This window comes from Chelonoidis abingdonii, chromosome 4, assembly GCF_003597395.2.
Source record: "Chelonoidis abingdonii isolate Lonesome George chromosome 4, CheloAbing_2.0, whole genome shotgun sequence".
Lineage (NCBI taxonomy): Eukaryota > Metazoa > Chordata > Testudines > Testudinidae > Chelonoidis > Chelonoidis abingdonii.
Window position 1 is genome coordinate 91,135,478 of NC_133772.1, and position 24,217 is coordinate 91,159,694.

The 24,217-nt window shown below is 44.5% G+C and overlaps 1 protein-coding gene across 1 annotated transcript in view; it reads left to right on the forward strand.

Annotated features, from left to right (window-relative positions):
* Positions 1–10,511, forward strand: part of INO80 (INO80 complex ATPase subunit) — a 142,299-nt gene extending 131,788 nt beyond the window's left edge. Inside the window, exons 30-36 of the mRNA XM_032769043.2 lie at positions 1,860–2,018; positions 3,302–3,404; positions 3,977–4,065; positions 4,966–5,121; positions 6,477–6,636; positions 7,450–7,665; positions 8,461–10,511. Of these exons, the coding sequence (XP_032624934.1) occupies positions 1,860–2,018; positions 3,302–3,404; positions 3,977–4,065; positions 4,966–5,121; positions 6,477–6,636; positions 7,450–7,665; positions 8,461–8,675 (1,098 nt within the window). The 3' untranslated portion in view covers positions 8,676–10,511. The remainder of the gene's footprint in view (positions 1–1,859; positions 2,019–3,301; positions 3,405–3,976; positions 4,066–4,965; positions 5,122–6,476; positions 6,637–7,449; positions 7,666–8,460) is intronic.
* Positions 10,512–24,217: the final 13,706 nt, after the last annotated feature.

The window sequence follows — 24,217 nt, forward strand, 5'->3', positions numbered from 1 at the left end:
GATACAGCATGGCCAGAGGGCAGCATAAGAGTGTTAGCAGGGGGCCTTATTCCCTGCCAAGGGAGGAAGGTTTGCTTTAGATTAACTAGAACAGCTGTGGCCAATTAGAGCACCTGACTTCAGTTAGAGCACCTGACTCCAGTTATGGGATATAAACCCCTGCTTCAGTCAGACAGGGGGTGGTAGTTGAAGGAGAAAGGTTGGATTGGAGCAGAGTGCAGATTGCAGAAGAGAAGAGTTTGTCCAGAGAGAAATAGAAGGTTTGGAGGAGTGCTGCGGTGGATTGGGAAGCCCAACAGAAACCCTAGGTAAGGGGCACCAGGCTTGTATAGAAGAGAGGCGAGAAGCCCTTCACAAGCTGACGGGTATGAGAGGGAAGTAACCCAGGGGAAGAAACCGCTAGTCAAGTGGTTCACCACAACCCCAGGGCCCCTGGGTTGGGACCTGGAGTAGAGGGCGGGCCCAGGTCCCTCCCTCTCCACTCCCCTCCTCCAAGGACACTAGGGGAGTGATTAAGAACTGGTTCAGAGGCAAGCAATATCGCCCTGAACCTACCCCAGAGAAGAGAAAGCGCGAGACCCAAAGAACAGTACCGGCAATTTGCCACAAAAAGGAAAGAGTAACTTTTAAATGACCAAAAAGAAAGCAGTTAAAGTCACTGCTCTTTCATATCAGAGTTCACCAGAACTTTTCTTTTGAATGAGATGCATAAAAATCTAATAAGACGGAGGGATAGCAAAGAAAACTGTCAGGCAATTCCTTCATGAAGTCAGAATCCTCCTTGGATACTTTGTCCCATGAGATTGGGAGTTTTTGAGTTACGAGAAATCAGAAGCTGGCTCCCAGATCAGGTTATTTGCCCACAAATTCTTCAATACTATGGGGAAATAGGTGATCCTAGCACTCAGCCTGCATCAGATTCCTGATTACAGCAAGGGAGAACAGAAACCGTCCATGCAGAAAAGGATTCCAGTATAAATTCAGAAAACAGCCAGGACTCTTCTTGTATGTCACAACATTAATGAGGTAATTAGATAAGAACAAGACGAGTCCATGAAAGATAGACACCTCAACAGACCATTTATGAAGCAGTAAGGATTCTAAAAGAAGAATCAATTTCATATGGAAGTGCCTTAAACTGAAAAGCTGTTGTAGCAGTAGGGTTGAAAAACCAACCACCTGAGACTTAATCTGAAGAAAAATAGGAGAGCTTCTGCAGTCTTGCATAAGCTACCTTAGTTCTGGGTTTCCTTAACATTTGGAGTGCTTCTCTTTTCAATCTTAATGTTTTTTTAATTTCTGTTTCGTATGGTATATGTATGTTAAGTATTTTGGGATAAAAATGGAATATAAATTTAAGATGGCAGTTGATGTTTGTGATAGGAGCACCAAAAGATATTGTTTTCTGATTTGAGAGAAGAAATTGTTCTTGTGCAGAAACCCTTTACATGAACTGCTCACTTAGAATGAATTTTTGCAAGCAAATCATACAGCCTCTGAAAATGTATTTTATAATATAGATGGTCTCAGGCAATACTTATTTTTTGTATTGTAATAAACTTCAGAATTCTCTTCATCCAAGCAAAATATGTAAAGGTAGATAGGATTTCCTCAGTTGTTCCATAAGATTCCAAATGCTAATGGTAAACAGCAGTTTGGAAGCACCTGAAGTGCAGTGCAAAGGATTTTACAATCCTGTACCATGGAAGGCTTTGTGGAACTTTAGTCTGCAGTTAGCAAGTATAGCAGACTAAAGTCCCCACAGTGGCAGATTCTTTTCTTATCTCAATATATACATCTAAATCCAAAGTGTTCTGGTCATTTTAACCATATTTGTGCTTCTCTGATGTTTCTATCAGGTAATTTTCTATGACAGTGACTGGAATCCAACAGTGGACCAGCAGGCCATGGACCGGGCACACAGACTGGGTCAGACGAAACAGGTCACTGTTTACCGGTTGATCTGTAAAGGCACCATTGAGGAGCGCATCTTGCAGAGAGCAAAAGAGAAGAGTGAGGTAGGAATGAAGAAGCCATCTGGAACAGGAGTCGGGTAGAGTGGATAGCAGAGAGTTCAGCTGTGGAATTGCACGAGAAGTAGAATAGTCTCTTCAGACATAAAGAGAGAGACCTATACGGGTATCTCTGTGCTGAAGGAGGAAAAAATAGTATCCATATTATAACAGGGTAGCTGCACTGTGTAATGTGGACAGAGCCCAGGTGGTATCATGTCATGTGGTAAAAAACCCCACTGTTCTTCCTGAAAATGCCTGAGCCCAGTTTAGACTAAAGCGTACGCTGTTGTTAATCTAGGGATTCCAGTTTTTCTGGTGTAGACAAACCATCATGGCTCACCAACCACTAAATTCTACAAAACTTAAACCACTCTGCCTACAATTCCAAATATGTGATCTTATCAAATATGTATAGAATTTTTTCAGAAAGTTTTGACAAAAACCAGACAGGGTCTATTTGAGATATGAAGGTTCACAAAAGTGCTCAACATCTTGCAGAATCAAGCAGTAAATGCTGTAAAACCTTGAGCCTCACAACACCTTCAGGGAGCACATCTATACTTGCAAAAATTGGGTGCACAATTAACCGTTGTTAGTGGTAGCAGCATTGAAAGTTGTATTGCAGACGGGGCTCAGGATTTGTACCATCTTTCCTCTGGATTAGACTTTGACTACATTAGAGCCTTCAATCAACTGTGCTTTGGTTGGTTGTATTGCAGCAATTGATGCACCCCTAATTGAGTGCACCCACCTTGCCCACCCTGAATTAGTGTATGTTTCCCCTTTGCATGCAGATTAGGGCTGCCTAACACCGAGTGGGTTGGGAGGTGGCTGTCATCTTTGACAGTTGACAGATACTCCTGATCTTTTTATACTATAGCTTCCACGGTTATTACCACCTGTGATGACTTGTGCATTTGATTTCTGTCAGTGTAGATCCACCAAGAGAGGTAAAGGGACTTGGTCATGTCCACACACTGAATCGTTGTCAAATCTAGGGTTTAGAACTCTGGCCTCCTAAAACCCTAAACCACACAGCCTCCCATGTAAGTCACTTGAAAAATAGGGATAGTAATACCTACCTCACAGGGAGGCTGAGGATTATTAATTAATATTTGTTCAGTACTGGGTTAAATTCTGCTGTTGGGTTTATCAGGATAGAATAATCATAACTTTTTTTTTCCTGACTTTCACCATTTTAACTAGCACCTTTTCCTGGTTAGTATTTAGTAAAGAGAAAATAAAATAGCTCATGGTTTCTCTGTTTATATTTTCTTTACTTTTAGATCCAGCGGATGGTGATTTCAGGTGGCAATTTCAAACCAGACACTTTGAAACCCAAAGAAGTGGTCAGCCTTCTCCTGGATGATGAGGAACTCGAGAAGAAATGTATGTGCAGTGCACGTTGTTCTCCTTCTGTCCTGTGCTTCATTGGTTTAGAAATTTTTCCTCTCAACCCCTACAAACCATGCACTGTAGATAACCCCTTCTGTTTCCTGGCTTATTTTGTATCACTAATTTGTTTTTAGTTCAAGCTGGTTTCATATCACTATTGAGTGAAATGCATGTGAGATATGTGATGGTGCAGTATAAAGTTTTAATGTCACTTTTTTTAGAATCACCACATTATTCATGAATGACAAAACTTTGGCCAAATAAATGCAAATAAGAACTTTATATTTCAGCACACATTTGGATGTACAATGTAGATACACATTTTGATACCACTTCAGAAAAGACTTTCCCAATGAGGCTTTTACTTTTCTGATTTCAGGAAGTTTGAATCTAGCATTATTCTTCAGGGACTTTCAGTCTGTTAGTGTAATATTGCTAGGTTTTATCCAGGGCTTTTTCTAGAACTGGAGTCTTTTGTGAGATAAATAAGATTTATAGAAGGATAAGAAATAGCTTTGAGAAACTGATTCTTACATTATGCTTTTGCTACCTTTGTTTCCTGACAGTGCGTCAGCGTCAGGAGGAGAAGCGGCAGCAGGAGGAGACAAATCGTGTGAAAGAGCGTAAACGAAAGAGGGAGAAGTATGCTGAAAAGGTACTTTGATGCAAGGATTGTTGTGGGGAAGAGTCTGAAAGACTTTAAGCAGGGGTTCTTACACTATTACATAGTGTGGCCCAAGTTTTAATACAAAGATGGTTTCATGGACATCCTCTTCTCCCATTCCCTATTATGTAACAGCCCTGTGGCAACTACAGCAATTGTTTACATATAAAAGTAATATTAGGAAAATATGTAATGTATCTTTTACTTGTGTCTTTATCTGTCTTTTAATGCAACTTGCAGCTTGGAAACAATGAAGCGCTATGCATATATAGAACTTTTTGAACTACCAGTGATCACAGAGCAATTTGGAACCCTCTAGTTTAAAGAACTAAATGGCATAATACTTTTCTGTTTTTTCATAGTTCATAAATCAGAAGTTTACCGATGCTGTCATCTTATCAGATTTTGTTCTGGGAGTGTACAAATGGAATGTAAATTCAATACCCAATACTAGTAAAATCTCACTATCTGAATGGCTTACTGAGAGGGGAAACAGAAATTAGTAAAATCAGAATTTCATTTTCTGGCTATTCGGATTTGCATAGTCTGAATTTAAGATATTGGAATTTGGATAATCAGAGTTTACAAGAAAGCATTTCATGCTCACTTTTTAAAAAAATTTGAAATCAAAATCCTCTAACTCTTCAGTAGCGGAAATGCTGATATCTCATTCAAGCCATATTAAAAAACCATACTAAATCTAATGTACAAATTTCTAGTGCCGTGTCTTCCAGAAAAAAATCCCAACACACCTTATTGGTAAATGCCATGCATGGCCTTTATCTTGTTATATTGCACTGGATGGTGGGCTTCCCAGTTTACTTGCACCATTTCTTCTTCCTTAATGTATTTTCAGTCCTTGTGTTACTGGTTTGTTTTGCTTATCTGCAGAAGAAAAAGGAAGATGAGTTGGATGGCAAGAGAAGGAAAGAGGGCATGAACCTGGTGATCCCATTTGTTCCGTCTGCTGATAACTCCAACCTTTCTGCTGATGGGGATGACTCATTCATTAGTGTAGACTCTGCCATGCCCAGCCCCTTCAGTGAGGTGAGACTGTCTTTAAACTATCTCCCATGCCACCTTAGTCTCGTGGTCTTTAGGACTCTTGCTTTCTGCTCTCTAGCTAGAGTGGAACCCGTATACTGTTAGGGAACCAGAGATGTCTTAACCTAATATTGACCCATGAGTTCAAACCAGTCTATCTAAAATAATCTTCCCCTTCCACTGCTCTGATGATCTCATCATTGTGTCTCTTTCACTGACTTTCTGTCTTTTTCTGCATCAAGCCCTTCCTCTTTACCTTCAGACTCTGTATAGCGCCACTCCTGCCTGCATTCCAGCTTATTTCCTCCTACTCCCCCTTCCTTATCTTTATATTCTCTTCACATTTGTGACTCTGTGCCTTTTTTCTTATCACAATTTCTTCCCATGCCTGGAACAGTCTCTGTTTCCGTGAACCAAGCAACTTCCCTCTCTTCCTTCAAATACCTGCTGAAAGCTCAGTTTTTGTGAAATCATCCATCACTAGTCTCTCCTAGAGCTCTTTCTTCTCCCTTATGTGTCTGGTCCTTAATTGTTGTGTTCTCTAATTTAAACAGATATATCTCACAGCACAGATCTTGTCTTCCTTCATGTTTTTAAACAGCCATGTTCTTCTATAGTACTAAATACATATTATTGTTTTTATCAGGGGTGGCTCCAGGCCCCAGCACGCCAAGCGCGTGCTTGGGTCGGCAAGCCATGGGGGGGGGCATTCTGCCAGCACCACGAGGGTGGCAGGCAGGCTGCCTCCGGTGGTTTGCCTGCGGAGGGTCTGCTGGTCCCATGGCTTCGGTGGATCTCCCGCAGGCAAACCGCCGGAGGCAGCCTGCCTGCCGTGCTTGGGGCGGCAAAATCCCTAGAGCCGTCCCTGGTTTTTATACCAGGTTGAGTTAATTAAGATCTGTCACTCATTACTAAAAGGTTTTGATTAGCAGTAGTGGTGGAGCAGAGAACAGGATTCTCAACCTTTCTCCTGAAGTGGGTGCTGTCTTGAGGGTAATCTTCATGGGAATCAACAAGGTTGAATGAAGAGGAAATAAAGGTTCTCTTTGGATCTGTGCCAAATCCCTGAATCTCCCATTTTTAAAGTTAGCATGTATTTTAGTTCAGAGTTGAACATTAAACATGGGCTGGGGAGAGAATTTAATTTTGCACTGTGTGTAAGTAGAGGACATGGTATGGGTGAGACAGGATATATATCATGTTTCCTGTCTTGCATTGAGAGAGAGCCAGGGCTAGCTGTCATTTAATTGTCTGGGAGTAAAATGCTCTTTAATCTAGTTGCACCTTTTCTGAAGTTCTTAGCATGCTTTTACCCTTGCTGTAAACAAGCTGATGGGTTTTGTCACTGTGCTCTCTAGATCTCCATCAGCAGCGAGTTGCATATGGGGTCTATCCCTCCTGATGAAAGTAGCAGTGACATGCTGGTGATTGTGGATGATCCAGCCTCTTCAGCTCCACAGTCGAGGGCCACAAACTCTCCTGCTTCCATCACTGGCTCAGTCTCAGATACCATGAATGGTCAGTACTCTTCACTTACCCTAATACTTACAAGGAGTAGTCAAGCCTGGACTTTGTATATCTACAGAATATAATTGTTTTACCCCCCACTTTATGCCTGCCTTGTAGGCTTTAGTGAGGGGTGAAAAGGTCTGCGAAAAAGTGTTCCTTCTCATTATGAATTTTTTTCAGCTTTGACAGATTGAATACATCAGTAGATGACACTATCATCTATCATGCTTTACTATTCCCATGATATGTAATACAAGTGTGTTTTGTTCCTGTGATACAAAGGTCTGTTCCCCTTTTTGCAATGTGTACGTATCAGCAAAGCTCACTGCTATTACTGGACAGCTGTGTAAAGAAGTAGACTCCTCCATAGGACCATTCAGTTATGTTTAAGCTTTTCCCTGATCTCACTGTGGAGCCCAGGGACAGGTTCTGTATTGCCTACCTTTTTGTTGTATGATTGAGCCAGCTGTAATTGCATGACATTATTTTGGAATACAGAATTATGGTAGCTAATTATAGCCCTAAGTTTTGATGGGTTTCTCATAGGTAGAAATGGAAGAGCCAGAGTATCTCCAAATAAGAGTGTTGTTTTTCCTGGGATATAAAGGAGAGTTCTCCCCTGGATTTAGGAGCGGGGCTCAGTAATGACGCTAATTGAAGTTAGTGAGGTGTGACTAATGAGAAGAAATTGAGGAACAAAACTCGTGTATTTGTTTTTTCATGGGGGTTGACAGTGTAGTTACTAGCAGGCTGTATTTAACTCATGAGTCACCTTGTATATTACAACAACTAATATTTTCATCTCCTCCTTCATTGTTTAAGGAATTTCAATCCAAGATATACCTGTCACAGGGAGAGGTAATTCAGGTAGAAGCCGGGGTCGCCCTAAAGGGTCAGGCAGTGGATCCAAAGGCACAGGGAAAGGCCGGAGCCGGAAGTCAACAGCAGGAAGTGCAGCTGCAATGGCAGGTGCCAAAGCAGGGGCGGCAGCAGCCTCTGCAGCAGCATATGCAGCATATGGATACAATGTGTCTAAAGGTAAGGGAGACTACTACGTAGAGCAAACTAAACGGTGTTTTGATGTAAGGCTGTTCAGACATCCTGCCAGGGAACAGGAATTGTATTATAGTATTTCTAGAGTCTTGTGTTCTTTCTCATTGCGATTCAGTCATGTAGCTGTACTGAATGGCATGTAATATGATGTCAGAAGATTGAGATAGTACAGCAAGTTCCACCACCCCAATGCAGGGGAAGTAAGAGATTGGGAGCACTACCTCTAACTCTCCTCTAGGTTTTTGCTCTTATGTTTTCTAGGCAGAAGTCTTGCTTGCCCTTGGATTACGTAGCACTTCATGCATTTCCTTCCTCTCTCGGTGAAATGGGATTTTGTTCAATCAGATTGGACAGTGCTGCTTACCACTGAAACATGGCTATCGCTGTTCTTTGCGGTTGTCATGTGGTAGCTCTGTAGCTATAGCTGTAGAGCCAGAACTTCAGCTGTTTGATTTGACATAACTCCATTTAAATCAGTTGGTGCTACAGTGATTCACACCTTCTGAGGACCTGGCAAAGTGGTGTATACCAGATGGGCTATGGCTCCCTCTTAGACCTCTCTCCCTTATGTGATCAACAGGCTCAGACAATTCATAAGCACAGGGTGGTCAGTGAAAGCAAGTTGGATTAAAGAGCATGAATTAAGAGTCTGTGAATATATTCCTTTAATGTAAATGCAAGTCATAGAAGTTAAATTTTGTGTTGCTGACAAGCCACAGTGTGTGAATGGTGTGTTCACGTGGAATCTTTTTTTTTTCTCCTTCTTTCCCCTGTTGCTAGGTATGTCTGCAAACAGCCCTCTCCAGACATCAATAATTCGGCCTGCTGGACTTGCAGACTTTGGACCTTCAAGCACCTCTTCTCCTTTGAATTCCCCCTTGAGCAAAGGCAACAGTGTTTGTGGGACCCCAAAAAGCTTAAATGTGACCAGCACTATACCAGAAACCCCAGTTCGGAAACAAAGCAAAGGAGCCCACACCTCGGGTGGGCGGTAGTAAATCTGAGCCCTGGAGCTTACCTTAACCGTATAGGCTTTCAAAGTAGCCCACCCTGCCAGCAGAAGGCATGCAGATAAATGCCTGTTGCCATCCCACATGTCTGTGAAAAGAAAATCATAGCACAATGGGGATGGGTGGTTTACGTGAGCACCTTGATTATGTGTATCCAAAAAAATTACTTTTGCAGATTCTGTGAGGAGTATGGATAAGGAGTGGGGTTAACTGAGAATGTTTCAGATTAGTTTTTCAATTAAGATTTACTGATACATCCTACAACCGTGCTGTGAGAGAGATCCTGCAGATGTTTGTGTTTTTGAACGCACCAGTGTACTGTCCTTCCTCTTCTGTCAGCTTCAGATGGAGTTCAGCTCCATTCTTATTCCAAGAAATCAGTATCTGAACCCGGAGGGTATTCTGTGAAGTCAGAGAAACCCTCTGCACTGAGGACCTGACAGTGCATTTGAGGGTGTGCCCATCCAGGGGAGCTGGGTGGTTGAATTGTCTGGCTTCTCTAGTGTGAATCAGTAGTGAATCTAGGGATTCTATGAAGAATTATCTGAAGACCTTGATTTCAAGGCCATGGGAAAGAAATCTCGCAGTTTCCAGGGTCTGGACTCTTGTCAGCACTGTGCTTTTGAATCTGTTCTAAACATCTGGCAGGAGCTGGAACCACAGTTGGACCGAGTATGCCTATTTAGTGTTGCTACATCTGCTTCACAGAGAGAAAGAAGCTGCAAGTAACTGGTTTACATTTCAAAGTCCAGGTCTGTTAGCATTGAGCATTTGCTATGTTGGATTTAACAATGATCTCTCTCAGTTTGAGCTATGCTGAGCTCTTAAAAGGTGTAGGATCCATCAGGCTCTGCTTGTGTATGTTTCAAGAAGAGGGAATGCTGATGTGTAGGGGGAAGAAGTTCATTGCTATTCCTCTCATTGTCCAATAGCAGAACTTGCTGATGTTGCCTTTTGGGTACTGCAGCTTGCTATGCCACAAGGGGAGCAATGGGCAACTTTACTGAAACAAGGAGCGTGTCAGTCAACCCTCTGGGAAAAGTGAAGTCCCCCATTCCAAGCGCCTACACAGTATGTTCTTCCAGCATGTTTCCCATTTGTCAGTGATTGTCTCACGCAGCAGCTTGGCTGAGTGCATTACAATATGGCCAAGCCCCATAAGACTTTATAGAAGCCATTAAAGAGAACAGGAGTGCTGTCAGTGCTGCTCTGTGTCCTCATTCTCTCAGATTTCTCTTTCCCCATCCTAAATGCACAAACCTCTCTATAGCCCCTGACTTGGCTGTAAGTGTTGTCTGCATTGCACTGAGACGTAGGTGAGGGGGAGCAGTTCTCCTGTCAGACTCATTGAAATCAAATGGCTATACTACTGGGGCACTTTCATCCCTTGTGAGAGAAAGAGAAGCAAGCTATGAGTTACAGGTCTCTGCTGTGACAGCAGATGATTTTTTTTCATCCCCAAACCCCTTGCCTGGCATCTCACAGTGTGAAGCAAGTGCTTCTTGTGGGCTCTGCCTCAAATTTGCACACCTGAAAATAGCAGAACTGAGTTTAGTTAGATTGATTTTTAAACAGATTTGTAGGGGATAATTGGGGGGTGTCACTTAAATTAAATCATGAAGACTTCCCCCTTCCCCTCATATTCACATGTATATATGATATTTAGAGGGAATCAGAAAAATGCCAAGCCTTTTTTCTCTTTGAATGTGCTGTCTATTTTTATAACTGAACTTGTATATATGTATAAAAAGAGACACATCTTTCTTTTACTAATTGGAGAAGAAAATCTTAAATAAATTCAGTGAGATAATTTTATGTAAATCAGAGTCTCTGTGGTTTGTACTCGTGTAGCCATATGAATGGGGGGTAGTGAGGTGTGTGGGAGTGCACATCTGTGGGGATGTGTAAGTGTGCTTAGGCTTTGGAATCTGGTGATCTGTGTTCTACCCTCTGAGCGATAGCGCACTCTTAATTATTTTCTACTGTTTTTGTTGTCTAATTAATTTACTGGATATGTACATTTTATATAACTAAGCAACCTACTATGTGCAGTGCAGAGAGAACATGTACAGTACATTACAGGATAGCAGATGAATTTCTTCCAAGGAAGGTCGCAGATCTCGTGTCTGGAAAATGGTTGATTCTTTTTTCAGTGCTTCAGCCCATATAGTTATTCCTTCAAATGGAGTTGTCAAGGGCTTGTTTATACGCATTTTTTTTAAACTGCTAAAAAGTTATGCCAGAGATTGAAATAATGCCATTGCAAGGTAAAGAAAATGGTGATCAGTATGCGCAGAACCTTGCGTATAGGTGGAGATTGCAAAGATTTATTATAATTTAATCTACAAAGGCTTAAAGTGAGGATACTAGATTTGATGTAGTCAAATTAATTTTTTTTTAAATTCTCAGTGACCTGTCATGCTGTGTCAAGGAAGGTGATGGAAGCCTATGTTTGGGACGTTTAAAGTAGACTGCAAACTCTAGAAGATGCATAGCAGAGAACAATTATCTATCTCCATCCCTTCATAGCCAGGGAGATAAACAGGATGACCTACACTAGGTCTGTGCTACAGACCTATATCTGCATAACTACGTTGCTCAGAGGTGTGAAAAATCCGCACCCTTAAGTGACATAGTCATACCAACCTAAGCCCCAGGGTAGACAGCACTATGTTGGCAGGAGAGCTTCTCCGCAGCTGCCATCTCTTGTGGAGGTAGATTAGCTATGTCAATGGGAGAAGCTATCCTGTCAGCATAGGTATGTCTTCACTTAAAATGCTGCATCGGCGCAGCTGCACTTAAGTGTAGACCTGTCTGAAGATTCTTCCACCTCTCACTTCTGTGAAGGATTGTACTGAAAACTGATCAGTTCTTCTTTGTTATCATTATATGTAATGTGAGAACAAGGGTACCCTTGATGAAGTTAGAGAGCAGTACATTTAAAAGGAATTAAAATGGATGCTGTTTTATTCAAAGTACAGTTGACTTTTGGAATTCACTACTGCTGGAGATTATCAAGACAAATAGCGTTGGGGCTTCTTTAAAAGGCAGCCTAATTTTTATGACTGTCCATTAACACTGGGCATTATATGCACAATACAAGAGAATATAATGGATATGCATAATGAAACCACTTGATTTGAAGTGTCAGGTAGGAATTCTCATGGCCTCTTTACCCAGGTACTGTGTTGAACAATTGTCTTTCCTTTGAAGCATCAGATACTTGCCACTTCTGAAAACAAGGTACTGGACTAAATGACTATATGGTCTGAGCTGGTATGGTAAATTGTGTGTCGACACATTTGTGAGACATTGGGGATTGTATATGTCCATCATGCTGTTTGAGTGTAGCATTTACCCCTTTATCCACTTATTGCTGTAAAACGATAAGTATAAATATTAACCAGAGTTAACATTACTCTTTAGGATTTTAAAATCTTCATTTAAATCCCTTTAGCTGAGCTTTCTTTAGGCCAATGGTTCTCAAACTGTGGGTCGGGACCCCAAAGTGGGTCGCAATCCCATTTTAATGGGGTCGCCAGGGCTGGCTTAGATTTGCTGGGGCCCAGGGTCGAAGCCTGAGCTCCACGGCCTGAGGCCAAAGTCCAGAGGGCTTCAGTTCTGGGTGGCTGGACCTAGGTTACAGGTCCCTGCCTGGGGCTGAAGCCTTTGAGCTTCGGCTTTAGTCTTTCCCAGGGTGGTGGGGCTTGGGCTTTGCTCTCTCTCTCCCATCCCCTGCACCCCCCAGGGCAGGAGGGCTCAGCCAGTCTTATGCTTTGGTCCCTTCTCCTGAGGTCATGTAATAATTTTTGTTGTCAGACGGGGGTCATGGTGCAATGAAGTCTGAGAACCCCCGCTTTAGGCCATCTAGGTTTAGAGTTTGCAGCCTGTGCACTAACTTTTTGCTCTCAATCCTGGATCAAGTGTATTGTCATTCTCAGTAGCTATTCAAGGACTAGATCACCTCAGTTATACTGGTCTACTAAATATTGAAAGATATTCTAAAAGAGATTTCATCTGGGAGCTACTTAATTTCTTAACTTTACTAGATTTATACTGCTCTGCTAGGTTAAGGCTAATTACTTCTCATGCACAAGTTGGGAAAGATTTTTGTTGTTGTAAATGGGGAATAGTATTGGGGAGAAGAATTCATCTCCTTCAGAAGCATCAGCTATTGGCAAGATACCAGATTTAATAGCCCAATTGTCTGAACCAATATGGTAAATCCTATGCTCCAAATTACAACCTTCCTCTTTCTTGCAGCACCTTGGAATACTCCTCCAGAAACCTTCTTGACAGATGTCCTCTGAAAATAGGAAAAGCAAGATGTTAGGTTCTGGGCTTTCTCTAGCCTTATCCTACCCCTAACTTAAATCTCACCTCTCCTCTGCCTTGTAGCAATAAAATTATTCCAAAGCAGATGAAGCTTCGAACCCATTTGATGTTAGACTTTATTTACATAATGTTCTTTTCTGAGATGTGTTTCAGTGTTCAGGTATGAAATAACAGTTCCCTCTCCCCTTGACTGATAGGCATCGTCCATTGTGGCTGAAAGGATGGGGTGATGTGGGGTGGGAAGGGAAATTCTTCAAGCAGAACAGCCGTGTGCTCTTGGATTCTTGTACAGATAGGCTCCTTCTTTACTCTCCATGATAGATGGCTACTGCACTGTGACTCCCAACTGCATTAAAACGCTATTATATAAGCCTTTTTACTAACATCACTTCTCACTACAACGTAAAAGCTTCGTTGTTTTCCTCCATGATGGCAAGGATCACGGCATCTACAGTTAGCACCTCCTTTCAAATGGCACGAGACAACATCAGTAGAAAGTTTGGGACGACTAATCTTCTATCTTCAAAGCCAGCTGGTATGTACAGTGACTTCCTATGGTTGTGACATCTATTTACAAGCACCAGTCCTTTCTTCAGTCTTCCTCAGGAGTGTTATACCACCATTCAAGATCCCAACATTGCCTTTGGGGCTTTGGATTGACTGGAATGATACTTCTGCTTTGTTTGTCTGAATTCTTAGAACAAAAGGTTTAGTAGAACCAAGATTATGGAAACAATGAATTATACTAAAACCAAATGTATGTGTAGTTTGCAGGCATCGTTACTTTGAACAATCCTCACCAACCTTTCCAAAAACACGAGGTGTCTTTATTTTTAGTCTGAGACTAGAAGAATCAGTTTGAAACTATTACTGCTGCTTTGGACTGTTTTATACAATATTTTTATATAGGATGAGGCTAAAGTCGAGCTTATTCCCATTTCCATATTCATAACCTGAAGCTGGTTATTTTGTTCTCAGATAGCATTTGAGGGGTGCCTCACTTGGGGAGAAATCATGTATACACTTAATTCACCCCCCGTTACTCCATTTTGTGTCTTACTGGAGAGAAGCTGCCTCCATGTCTTACCTTCACCTCTGTGTGTTTTACTTGGAGGGTATAATCAAATGTTTTGTTTTTTTTTAAATCTCTGGAATCTCACATGGAGGGGCCCTCTCTCCATACCTCTAGCTCTCAGCTTTCTCTGTGTCCCAAACCTTAGGAAGATGCTGGTTTTGCTTTTCAAGAGTCTTATTCTTCGAGGGCTTGCTCATGTCCATTTCCATGTAGGTGCCCACGCATTGTGTGCACCATCACTTGAAGACCGTTTTCCCCTAGCGGTATCCGTCAGGTCGACTCTGGTGCCCCTTGGAATGGCACCTCTATGGCATGGTGGTATATAGGCACTTGCCGCCCATCCCCTCCTCAGTTCCTTCTTTCTGTCTGTGGCAGTCACTGGAATGCTCCTATCTCTTCCTTAGCAAGTGTTTCCGATAGTAGTCCTCTTCCTGTAAATAGATTGTGGATAAGTCTAAATAGTTTGTTAGAATAAGTATAGTGATAGTAATGATAATAGTGGGTAAGCACCTGCTCTGCAGGGGGGAGAGAGGGTGTGGTGTCCTGCCCGGGCCATGGGGCATGCCTCAGTCCCAGGGCTTCAAACAGTGTGCAGCATGCCACAAGCATGTGCCAATTAATGACCCTCACAAGAGCTGTTTAAAGTGCTTGGGAGTGGGTGATATTCAGGATAAGTGCTGGATCTCTAGGAACTTCAGACTGAGGACCAAAAAAAAGACAATCAATTGAAGTTCCTACTTATGGAGGTGACACTCCGTTCCACTTCAGAGCGGCACCGGCACGCTTCTCTGGTGCCCAAGAAGGTGGAACCGAAGACACGGTGCCAACTCCATCACTGGTGCTGAAGAAGCAGTCAAAGAAATTTGATTGGGGTATTCCCCTCGAGAGAGACTGAGAGTGCACGATCTGTGTCAGACCACTCTCAATCAGAGGTGACTGAACTGGCAACATTGACTCCAGCCCCGGCAGGGGAACCATTGAGTTCGGCACCGAGAGGCTCCTCACATAGGATGAGACAAGAAGGGGACACAACCCTCAGAGCACCATCGACACCAGAGGCTTATGAGGTGGTGCAAAACCTCTTTACTTTCCCGGCACCACCGTCCCCTAGCCAAAGCCTGCAGAGGATAAACTAAACACCGCAGGTTCCAGCCACCACGGGACATAGCACCATCTTGGTCACCTAGGAGCAGGTCTTCTGGCTCAGAATCACAGGCAGAGTCATCTGTCTTGCAAGGAACTGGATCTAAAGTGGATCACAGTTGCCCCGTGGATGAGACCCAGGGGCACCACCGCAAGTGGTCCAGGGCTCCCACGGAGGACGTTCTCTTTTGGCATCCTCAGAGACAAGGGCGCACCCACTCTATCCCCTTCAGAAAGAGGACCAGTCCCTGGGGCAGAGGTCAGGGACCCTCACACCACACCAGTGAGGGACCTGCCAGGGCTGGAGGAGGTCCAGGCACTAGCAATGGTCCAGGCCACTTTTTCATCCTCCCCAGACAAAGCAGTGGTGGGTAAGGCTATAGGCTTAAGGATGGCTTAAGGATGGCTTCAGGGCCAGCAAGAATTGCCCTGCCCCTGAATGAGGCCATTCAACAGCCCATAAAAGCACTGTGGCAGAACCAGACCTCTCTTCAGCCTGCTGCTAAGTAGGTGGAAAGGAAGTATATTGTTCCCCGGAAAGGGTACAAATTCCTTTATACTCATCCTCCATCAGGCTCCTTAGTGGTTGCTGCAGCCAACAAAAAGGAAAGACAAGGACAGCAGGGCCTGTCACCAAGGCCAAAGAGGCAAAAATGCTGGACCTCTTGGAGAGGAAAGTCTACTCCACAGGGTGCCTTCAGCTTAGAATTGCTAACCACCAGGCTCTGTTTAGCCATTATGACTTCAATTCCTGGCGAGCTATTCAGAAGTTCAAAGAGCTCCTGCTAGCTGACTTTAGGGTGGAGTCTGGGGCCTTGGCTGAAGAGAGCAGAGCAATAGCCAAGGCATCCCTTCAGGCGGCACTAGATGCTGCGGATGCAGCAGCCTAGGCGATGGCCACGGGCATTGTAATGAGAATAAACTCCTGACTACAGTCGTCAGGCCTCCCCCTTGAGGTTCAGCAAATGGTTCAGGACCTCCCATTTGAGGGGCAGTCCCTGTTTTGGGAACAAACCGACGCCCGGCTGCACAGCCTCAAGGATTCAAGGGCAACCTTCAAGTCACTGGGCCTCCACAGTCCAGCCCTGTCCTGGAAACATTTTAAGCCGCAGCCTATGTTCCATTTCTGCCAGCCCTACCAGAGACAGGACTTTGGGCGAAGGAGGAATAGGGGTTTTAGAAAGAGACAGACTGCTCACCCCTCAACAGCCTTGATGTCTCTGCCCATGAAACAATCATTGGGCAACAGACAAAACTTTTGAGGATGTGCTCAAGGATGTTGCCCCAACCCCCAAACCTGGATCTTACCCCTATATTTGTTGACCGTTTGTCTCACTTTCACCAGGTATGGGCCAACATCTCGTCCAACTGATGGGTGCTCCGTACTGTAGAAGTGGGATGCATCTTGCAGTTTGTCTCTTCCCCTCCTGGTCCCCCCATCCCTGTCCCTCTTCAGGGACTCTTCTTATGAAATCTCCTGGCCACAGGGTGCAATTACTCATAAAGGCAGGAGCAGTGGAGGAGTTTCCAACAGAGCTGAGACAAAGGGTTTTACTCCCACTATTTCCTGATCACAAAGTCCAACGGGAATCTCAGACCTATCCTAGATCTCAGGAACCTCAACAAATTCTTGAAGTTGAAGTTCTGTATGGTCTCTCTAGCCTCGATTATTCCTTCCCTAGATCCAGGGGAATAGTATGCCTCACTCAAATTGAAAGACACATATTTTCATATAGCCATCTTCCAGAGGCACAGAAGTTGCCTTCAGTTTGCAGTAAATCAGAATGACTGTCATTTCATGGTTTTGTCCTTCAGCCTATTGGCAGCCCCAAGAGTGCTCATAAAATGTATGGGGGTGATGATAGCGGCCTTCCTCAAAAGGAGAGGTGCAGGTCTACCTTTAGCTGGATGACTGTTTGGTGAGATGTCAATGCAGGGAGTTGGTGGAAGGACATGTGCCATTCGTACGGTCGACTTCCAAGAGCTTGAGTCTCCTGATCAACAAGCAGAAGTCCACACTCACACCCACCCAGAGGATAGAATTCATAGGAGCGATCCTCGATGCAAACCAAGGTAGAGCTGCCCTGCTGGAGAGATGCCTCAGGACCATCTCATTCGAGGCCTGCCAGCTTGCCCCACGACCACAGCAAGAAACTGCCTAAAACTTCTCTGGCATATGACCTCCTGCACCTACGTAGTTCAGCGTGCATGTTTCAGACTCCGCCCTCTATAGCTGTGGCTGGCTTTCGTGTACATACCGGGGCGTCACCTGCTAGACAGAATGGTTACTCTTCCCCAAGAGACGCTTGATGCCCTTCAGTGGTGACTAAATCAAGATGTAGTACAAGACCCGCACTGCTGGTAGAGCTGGTCACAAATGCCTCAGATATGGGCTGGGGAACCCACTTGGGGCCCCTGAGGACACTAGGTCTGTGGGCACCAGAGGAGGTACACTTGTGTGTCAATGTCTGGGAACTAAGGGAAATATGCCTTGCCTGCCAGGTGTTCTGCCGCAAGCTCTGGTAAAAGTCCATATCAGTCTTCATGGACAACACCACGGCAGTGTTCTATATAAACAAGCAAGGGGGAGCCCAATCGTTTCCCTTATGCCTCAAGGCGTCAAAACTCTGGAACTACTGCTTAGCCCACTCTATTCACCTGCAAGCCACTTATCTTCTGGGTTTGCAAAATAAGCTAGCGGATCACCTGAGCAGATCCTTCACCAGTCATCATGAGTGGTCTCTCCGACTGGATGTTATTTAGGCTATTTTCTGGAGGTGGGGGTTTCCCCAGGTGGACCTGTTTGCAACTAGGAGCAACAGGAAATGCCCCCAGTTTTGCATGTACCTGAGGCACAGTTCAGGGGCCCTTTCGGATGCCTTCCAACTGCCAGGGAGGGGGGAAGACTGCTATATGCTTCCCCTCACAACCTTCATCCACAGGGTACTCCTCCGTGTCAAAGGGAACAAGGCACGTGTAATTCTCATGGCACCGGCATGGCTGCGCCAACATTGGTTCACAACCCTGCACAAACTCTTGATAGACGTCCCAGTCAGTCTCCCACTGTGGCCACATCTGATCTCCTAGGGCCATGGCTGCATGCTTCACCTGAACCTGGACTCTCTACATTTGACAGGTTGGCACCTTCGTGGCTGAATGAAATGGAACTGGTCTGTTTGGCACTGGTCCAAGAGGTCCTTCTTGGCAGTAGAAAGCGTTCAACTAGTACGGCCTACCTAGCGAAATGGAAGAGGTTCTTGCTCTGGTTGCTTCAGAAGGGGATCTCCCCTCTGGAAGCCATGCTCCCTTTTATCTTGGACTATCTGCTCCATCTGAAAAGGGAAGGTCTAGCAGTGTCCTCTTGGTGACAGTATCAGCATTCCCCTCTCTGATGAACGGAGTTTTCTCCAACCCAATTAGCTTTTGATTCTTAAAGGGCTTGGAGCACCTGTGTCTACAGGTGTGATGACCTCTGCCCTCCCGGGATCTCAACCTGGTCCTATCGTTTCTGACAGGGTCACCGTTCGAGCCACTAGCAACATGTCCTTTCATTAATTTATCCTGGAAGGCCATCTTTCTGGTGGCTATCATCTCAGCCAGAAGTGTGTCAGAGATCTGGGTTCTCACCTATGAGCTGCCATACATGGTCTTCAAGGACAAAGTTCGATTATGGCTACATCCGTCATTCCTTCCGAAAGTGGTCTCCCATTTCCACAATAGTCAAGACATCTTTCTCTCACTCTTCTATCCTCAGCCCCATGCAACGGAACACGAACAGCGGCTGCACTCTTTTGATATGAGATGTGCTTTGGCTTTTTATGTAGAAAAACCAAACCATTTCAAAAGTCCACCCAGCAATTTGTGGCCATTGTAGAAAGGATGAAGGGCAGCCCAGTCTCGGCTCAAAGGCTTTCCTCATGGATAAAGTCCTGCATCAGCACATGCTATGACCTGGCAAAAGTGTCTCTGCCACATTTAATGGCACACTCCACATGATCACAGACCCCATTAACAGCATTTGTGGCCCATGTCCAATTATAGACATCTGCAGTGCACTGATCTGGTCATCTATCCATATGCTTACGGAACACTACGCCTTTCCTCAGCAGGCGAGGAACGATGCAGCCTTCAGTGTAGCAGTCCTCCAGTCCGTGTCTCACAGGAACTCCGACTCCTCCACCTGAGTGTTTGCTTGGCGGTCACCTATATGGGAGTGGACATGAGCAAGCACCTGAAAGAAAAACAGTTACTAAACTTTCCATAACTCTTGTTCTTTGAGATGTGTTGCTCATGTCCATTCCACAATCTGCCCTCCTCCCTCTCTGTCGGAGTTGCTGACAAGAAGTAACTGAGGAGGGGGCGGGCCAGCAGGTGCCTATATATCGCACCATAGAGGCACCACTCCACGGGGTACTAAAGCTGACCAAACAAATACTACTAGGGGAAAAGTCTTCCAGCGACGGTGCACACGATGCATGCACACCTATATGGGAATGGACATGAGCAACACATCTCGAACAACAACAGTTACAGAAAGGTTAGTAACTGTTTTTTAAACCCAGCTGCTCAGGAAAATACTAACTTTGTTGTTTATCATAGATGCTTATAAAGTTCCCTGAGGAAATAAGAATTTAAATAGAGTTTTGATTTGATCCAAGCTTTTGAGAAACGTGATCATATTTGCCTTCCAGAGCGTTATCTGCTGTCTAGAATATGAATGAGAATGCTGTATAACGCCTATCAAAGTATCCTTAGGAACCACCTAATCTTCTTATAAAGCAGTTGTGAGTGCAGTGGGTGTCATTGTGCAGACTCGTTTTAAAGAAGAATTAATCTTGCAACCTTTATCCACCCCATGCCAACCGTAATTTGTACTAGTTGCCTTTATGCATCTTACAACACTTATAGATGTTTTTTATAAAGGTTGGAATAATCAGCAAATGTTATGCATTATAATGATGATTACTTTTAAACTATATTAAACCACTGCCATGTGATTGGAGTTATCCAGTTGCTGAAATCATTAAAGAGTATTGGTGATTAGTAAATGAAGTGGAATGTTCCTGGACACACCCTACAAACTCTCCTCTATTACCTGTGACAAAGCCCTTTCCAAGCAGAGTAGACTCTTCGCCCTTTAAGGACTCTCCATTGAGAATGCACCAATCAAGTGTCATGAAATCACAGAAATTCATGTTGGAAAAGACCTTTTTAGGTCATCTAGTCCACCCCCTAGGTGCTAACGTTAGGGTTATTCTGTATAGTATCTTCTCTAGTCATTACTGCTGCTTTCATGTGACATGGTTTCCAGCACTTCCTTTCAAAGGCTATTCTGCATTTTTACAGGCCTTGTTGTTAGCACATTTTTCTGATATGCAATCTACATTTTCCTGTGCTCAATTTCATCTGGTTACTAAGTATATTACTACTACTGCAAAATTATAGCAGCCTTAATCCATGGATCTCAGTGTTTTTCAAGCTACAGTTAAATCTCACAATAGCTCTGTGGTACATAATAATTTATAACCATTTACAGATATGTATACTCCACTAGCTACAGAGTCCTGTGACGTCTTATAGACTTCTGTAAGGTGCCACAGTGCTCTTTGGTGCTTTTTACAGATCCAGACTAACACGGCTACCCCTCTGATATGTATAATACTCTGATACTCTCATGAACCACCCTAAACAGTTTCCCACTCTTTAGTGTTTGCAACGTGTTGACAATTATTGTGTCTTTACTCTTAGTCCTAATTTGGCGAAGTGAACATTTAGTTCTGTTAATCTGTTCTCATAAATGAATCCTCCTAGCTTTTTAATAATTTTTGTTACTCTTCTCTGAATTCTTTCTCCAGAGTGAGATCTGTCTGGCATTGTGATGTCTGGAATTGCATACTGTGAGTGGATTTTCAAACGTACCTAACACTCTCTGTAACTCTCTATATTTTTTGACCTTCTGAGACACCAGTACTCTGGCTCAGTAGGACAGAGTCTTTGAGACAGAGTATTGGTGCCTCAGAGGGTCAAACAAATGTAGAGCAGATCTTGGCACACAAGATCTGCTTCTCTGCTGCCCCCTTCTGAGTCCTGTCTGTCCCTCATGCCTTTTCTGTCCAGTGTCTCTCCCTGGCATCCTGATGGTCTCTGTACTGAGCTGTGGATGGGCTCGTAGCATTGGAATGTGGAAGTAGCCAGCAGAACTTAACAGATCCAGCAATTCCTTGAAGAGAGATAATGAATGCAAGAAACAGTGTTGTTTAAATGTTATATTTAAACCATGGCTTGTGTCTGAGATGTTACGGGAATAAATGTGTGTGGGTAGTTTGGAATTGCCAGCAACCATGTTTCTTTAATTAGAGAAACTTGGGAAATCAATATAAATGGAGAGGATATGTAACTCATTTTAAAATGTTTCCTTTGCCAAAATTAACATCAGTTTGACCACACAAATGTTGTAGAAAGTTCAGTTGTACCATGAAGAGTGTGGTAAATATAGAGACTTTTATACACACAAAAATGTGAAAAATAACATTATTAAGTTTCAAAGCCAAGCACTCAGAAGTTAGGAAATGCCAGAATAAGAGTTTTTTGTGGAATCTTAATTAAGCTGCCATGTACATATACATCTATGTTAATTACATAAATCACCTCCTTTTTTTCCCACAGAACCCTTGCCTCATTCAGTGCACAGAACGGATGGTGCCACTTAATGAGCAGCCATTCAGTTATTTTTTCTCAGTTGTTCAATCTGTGACCCCAGGTCTTCTTTACTGCACATTATTTAAACACTGCTCTGACTACAGAATTAATTTTTTCATGGGCATTTCTGGGGGGCTCATCACTGTAGTATTTGAGGGCTTCACAAACATTATCTTCACAACACCCCTGTTAGGAAACGGGGTGCTCTTTCCCCCATTTTACAGGTGGGAAATAGAAGAACAGAGAGATTTGAGTATCCACTAATTTTTGGTGCCCAATTTGAGACACTAGAATCTAATACTTCAGAGTACTTAGCACTGTATAGCACCATATATGTTAAAAGAGGTCCTGTGGAAAAAATAGTCTTTAATTAGGTGACCACATACTATCTTATAACGCATATGCACAGGGGAACTGAATTAATGTTGCACAGGCAACCTTTATTCTGGTATTTCCTAACTGAGTACTTGACTTTACACACACAAAAAAATACATTAAAAAATTAAGGTTGAAATATCCTAGATGTGGCAGGGCAACGACTCACTGGTGCAGTGCCTCCTGCTGGTCGTCCTGGGAATTAGCTCTTCCAGCCCAGAGCGCCCTCTGTAGGCCAGTGTCTCGCCTGCCACTGGCCCCTGTGTCCCTCCTGGACCCCGGTGCCCCTTGCCCAGGGGTTCTGCCCACCACAGTATCCCCTCACTCTGGGTCTCCCTTCCCAGAGGAACCCCCTAGACCCACCTTGCCTCAGTGGCTACTGCCAATCTCACTGGGGCAGATGGCAGTCTGTAAACCACTCATCGTCGGCAAAGGGGGTTGGACCAGCTGCCTCTGCCTATTCCTAGGCTGCCCCTCTGCAGTCTTAGTACCCTTTTGTGGGCCCTTAACTCAGCTTTGCTAGGCTTTAGCTCCCCAGCTCCCTCTGCCTTCTCCAGCACTGCTCCCTCCTAAGTACCCTTCTCAGCTTCCCAGGCAGCCAGGTCCTCCTCTGTCTAGGGAGATAGAGAGAGTGTATGTCCTTCAGTCTCTGGCCCTCAGCCCTCTTATAGGGCCAGCTGTGGCCTGATTGGGGCATGGCCTAAGCTGCAGCTGCTTCCCTCAATCAGCCTAGCATTTCCTCCCACTACAACCCTCTCCCAGGGCTGTTTTAAGCCCTTCAGGGCAGGAGTGGGGTGACTACTCCGCATAGGCACCAGCCTTCTCCAGCACTGGTTGATGCCCGTGCCACCCCGCCCCTGGCCTGCCCTGACTCCACCCCATCCAAAGTCCCTGTCCTAACTGCGCCCCCTCCCTGCCCCTATTGGATCCCTTCCCCAAATCCCCGCCCCAGCCCCGCCTCTTCCCCAGTGTGCTGCATTCTCCCTCCTCCCCCCTCCCTCCCTGACCTGCGAATCAGCTGTTTCGATGTGCAAATGCTGGGAGGGAGGGGGAGAAGCAGGATGGGGCAACGCGCTCATGGAGGAGGTGGAGGGGAGGGGAGCTGGAGCAGGGGAGCGGGGTGGGGCCATGGGGAGCAGCACCCACCGATTTTTTTCTGTGGGTGCTCCAGCCCTGGAGCACCCATGGAATTGGCACCTATGCCACCTTGGTACACTAGGGTTGTTTTGGTTTTTTTTAAAGCCAACTGTGAAAACAACAGAAAATGCATCATGTAGCATCATATTGCCACCACCATGGGTCATCAACAGGGTAGGACCTTAGATCTAATGCACAAACATCTGCCACTTGAGCTAATGGAGTAACTGAAAGTAGGCTGTCATTCAGTAGGTGGACCAGCATTGGGGGGATGAGAGATACACCTTGCCTGTGGGTTGCACAGATATTCGTTGATAACAGAGGAACAGTGTTACTCAGGAATTTTGTGTTCCATGAATGTGCACTATTAGGCACAGATCCTTCTGTCTGTTCTCTCCTCAAGCCTGACCCCTGTCCCATCCCCTCCAGCTTGTCTCTGTTCTGGTCCCGTCTCTTCTCACCCCCGGCTCCTCATCACAGTCCCACTTTTCTTTCCTTCCCAGTCTCCAGTTGTCAGGCTTCTCATCCCTGTCTGTTTGACCCCATCACCCCCAGTCTGTCTCCCTTCACTTTCAGTCCCGTTCTCCTTGATTAGTCACTCCTTGTTCCCCCTCCTGGCTCCTCATCCAATATCTCTCTCTCCTCCTCCTGGCCTCCAGTCATCACCCATGCTTGTTTCCCCTCATGCGCATCGATTCCCACTCTTCTCCCTGGGCACCTTATCCAATCCCAGTCCTCCCCCATCCCCATGGGTCCTTGTCTC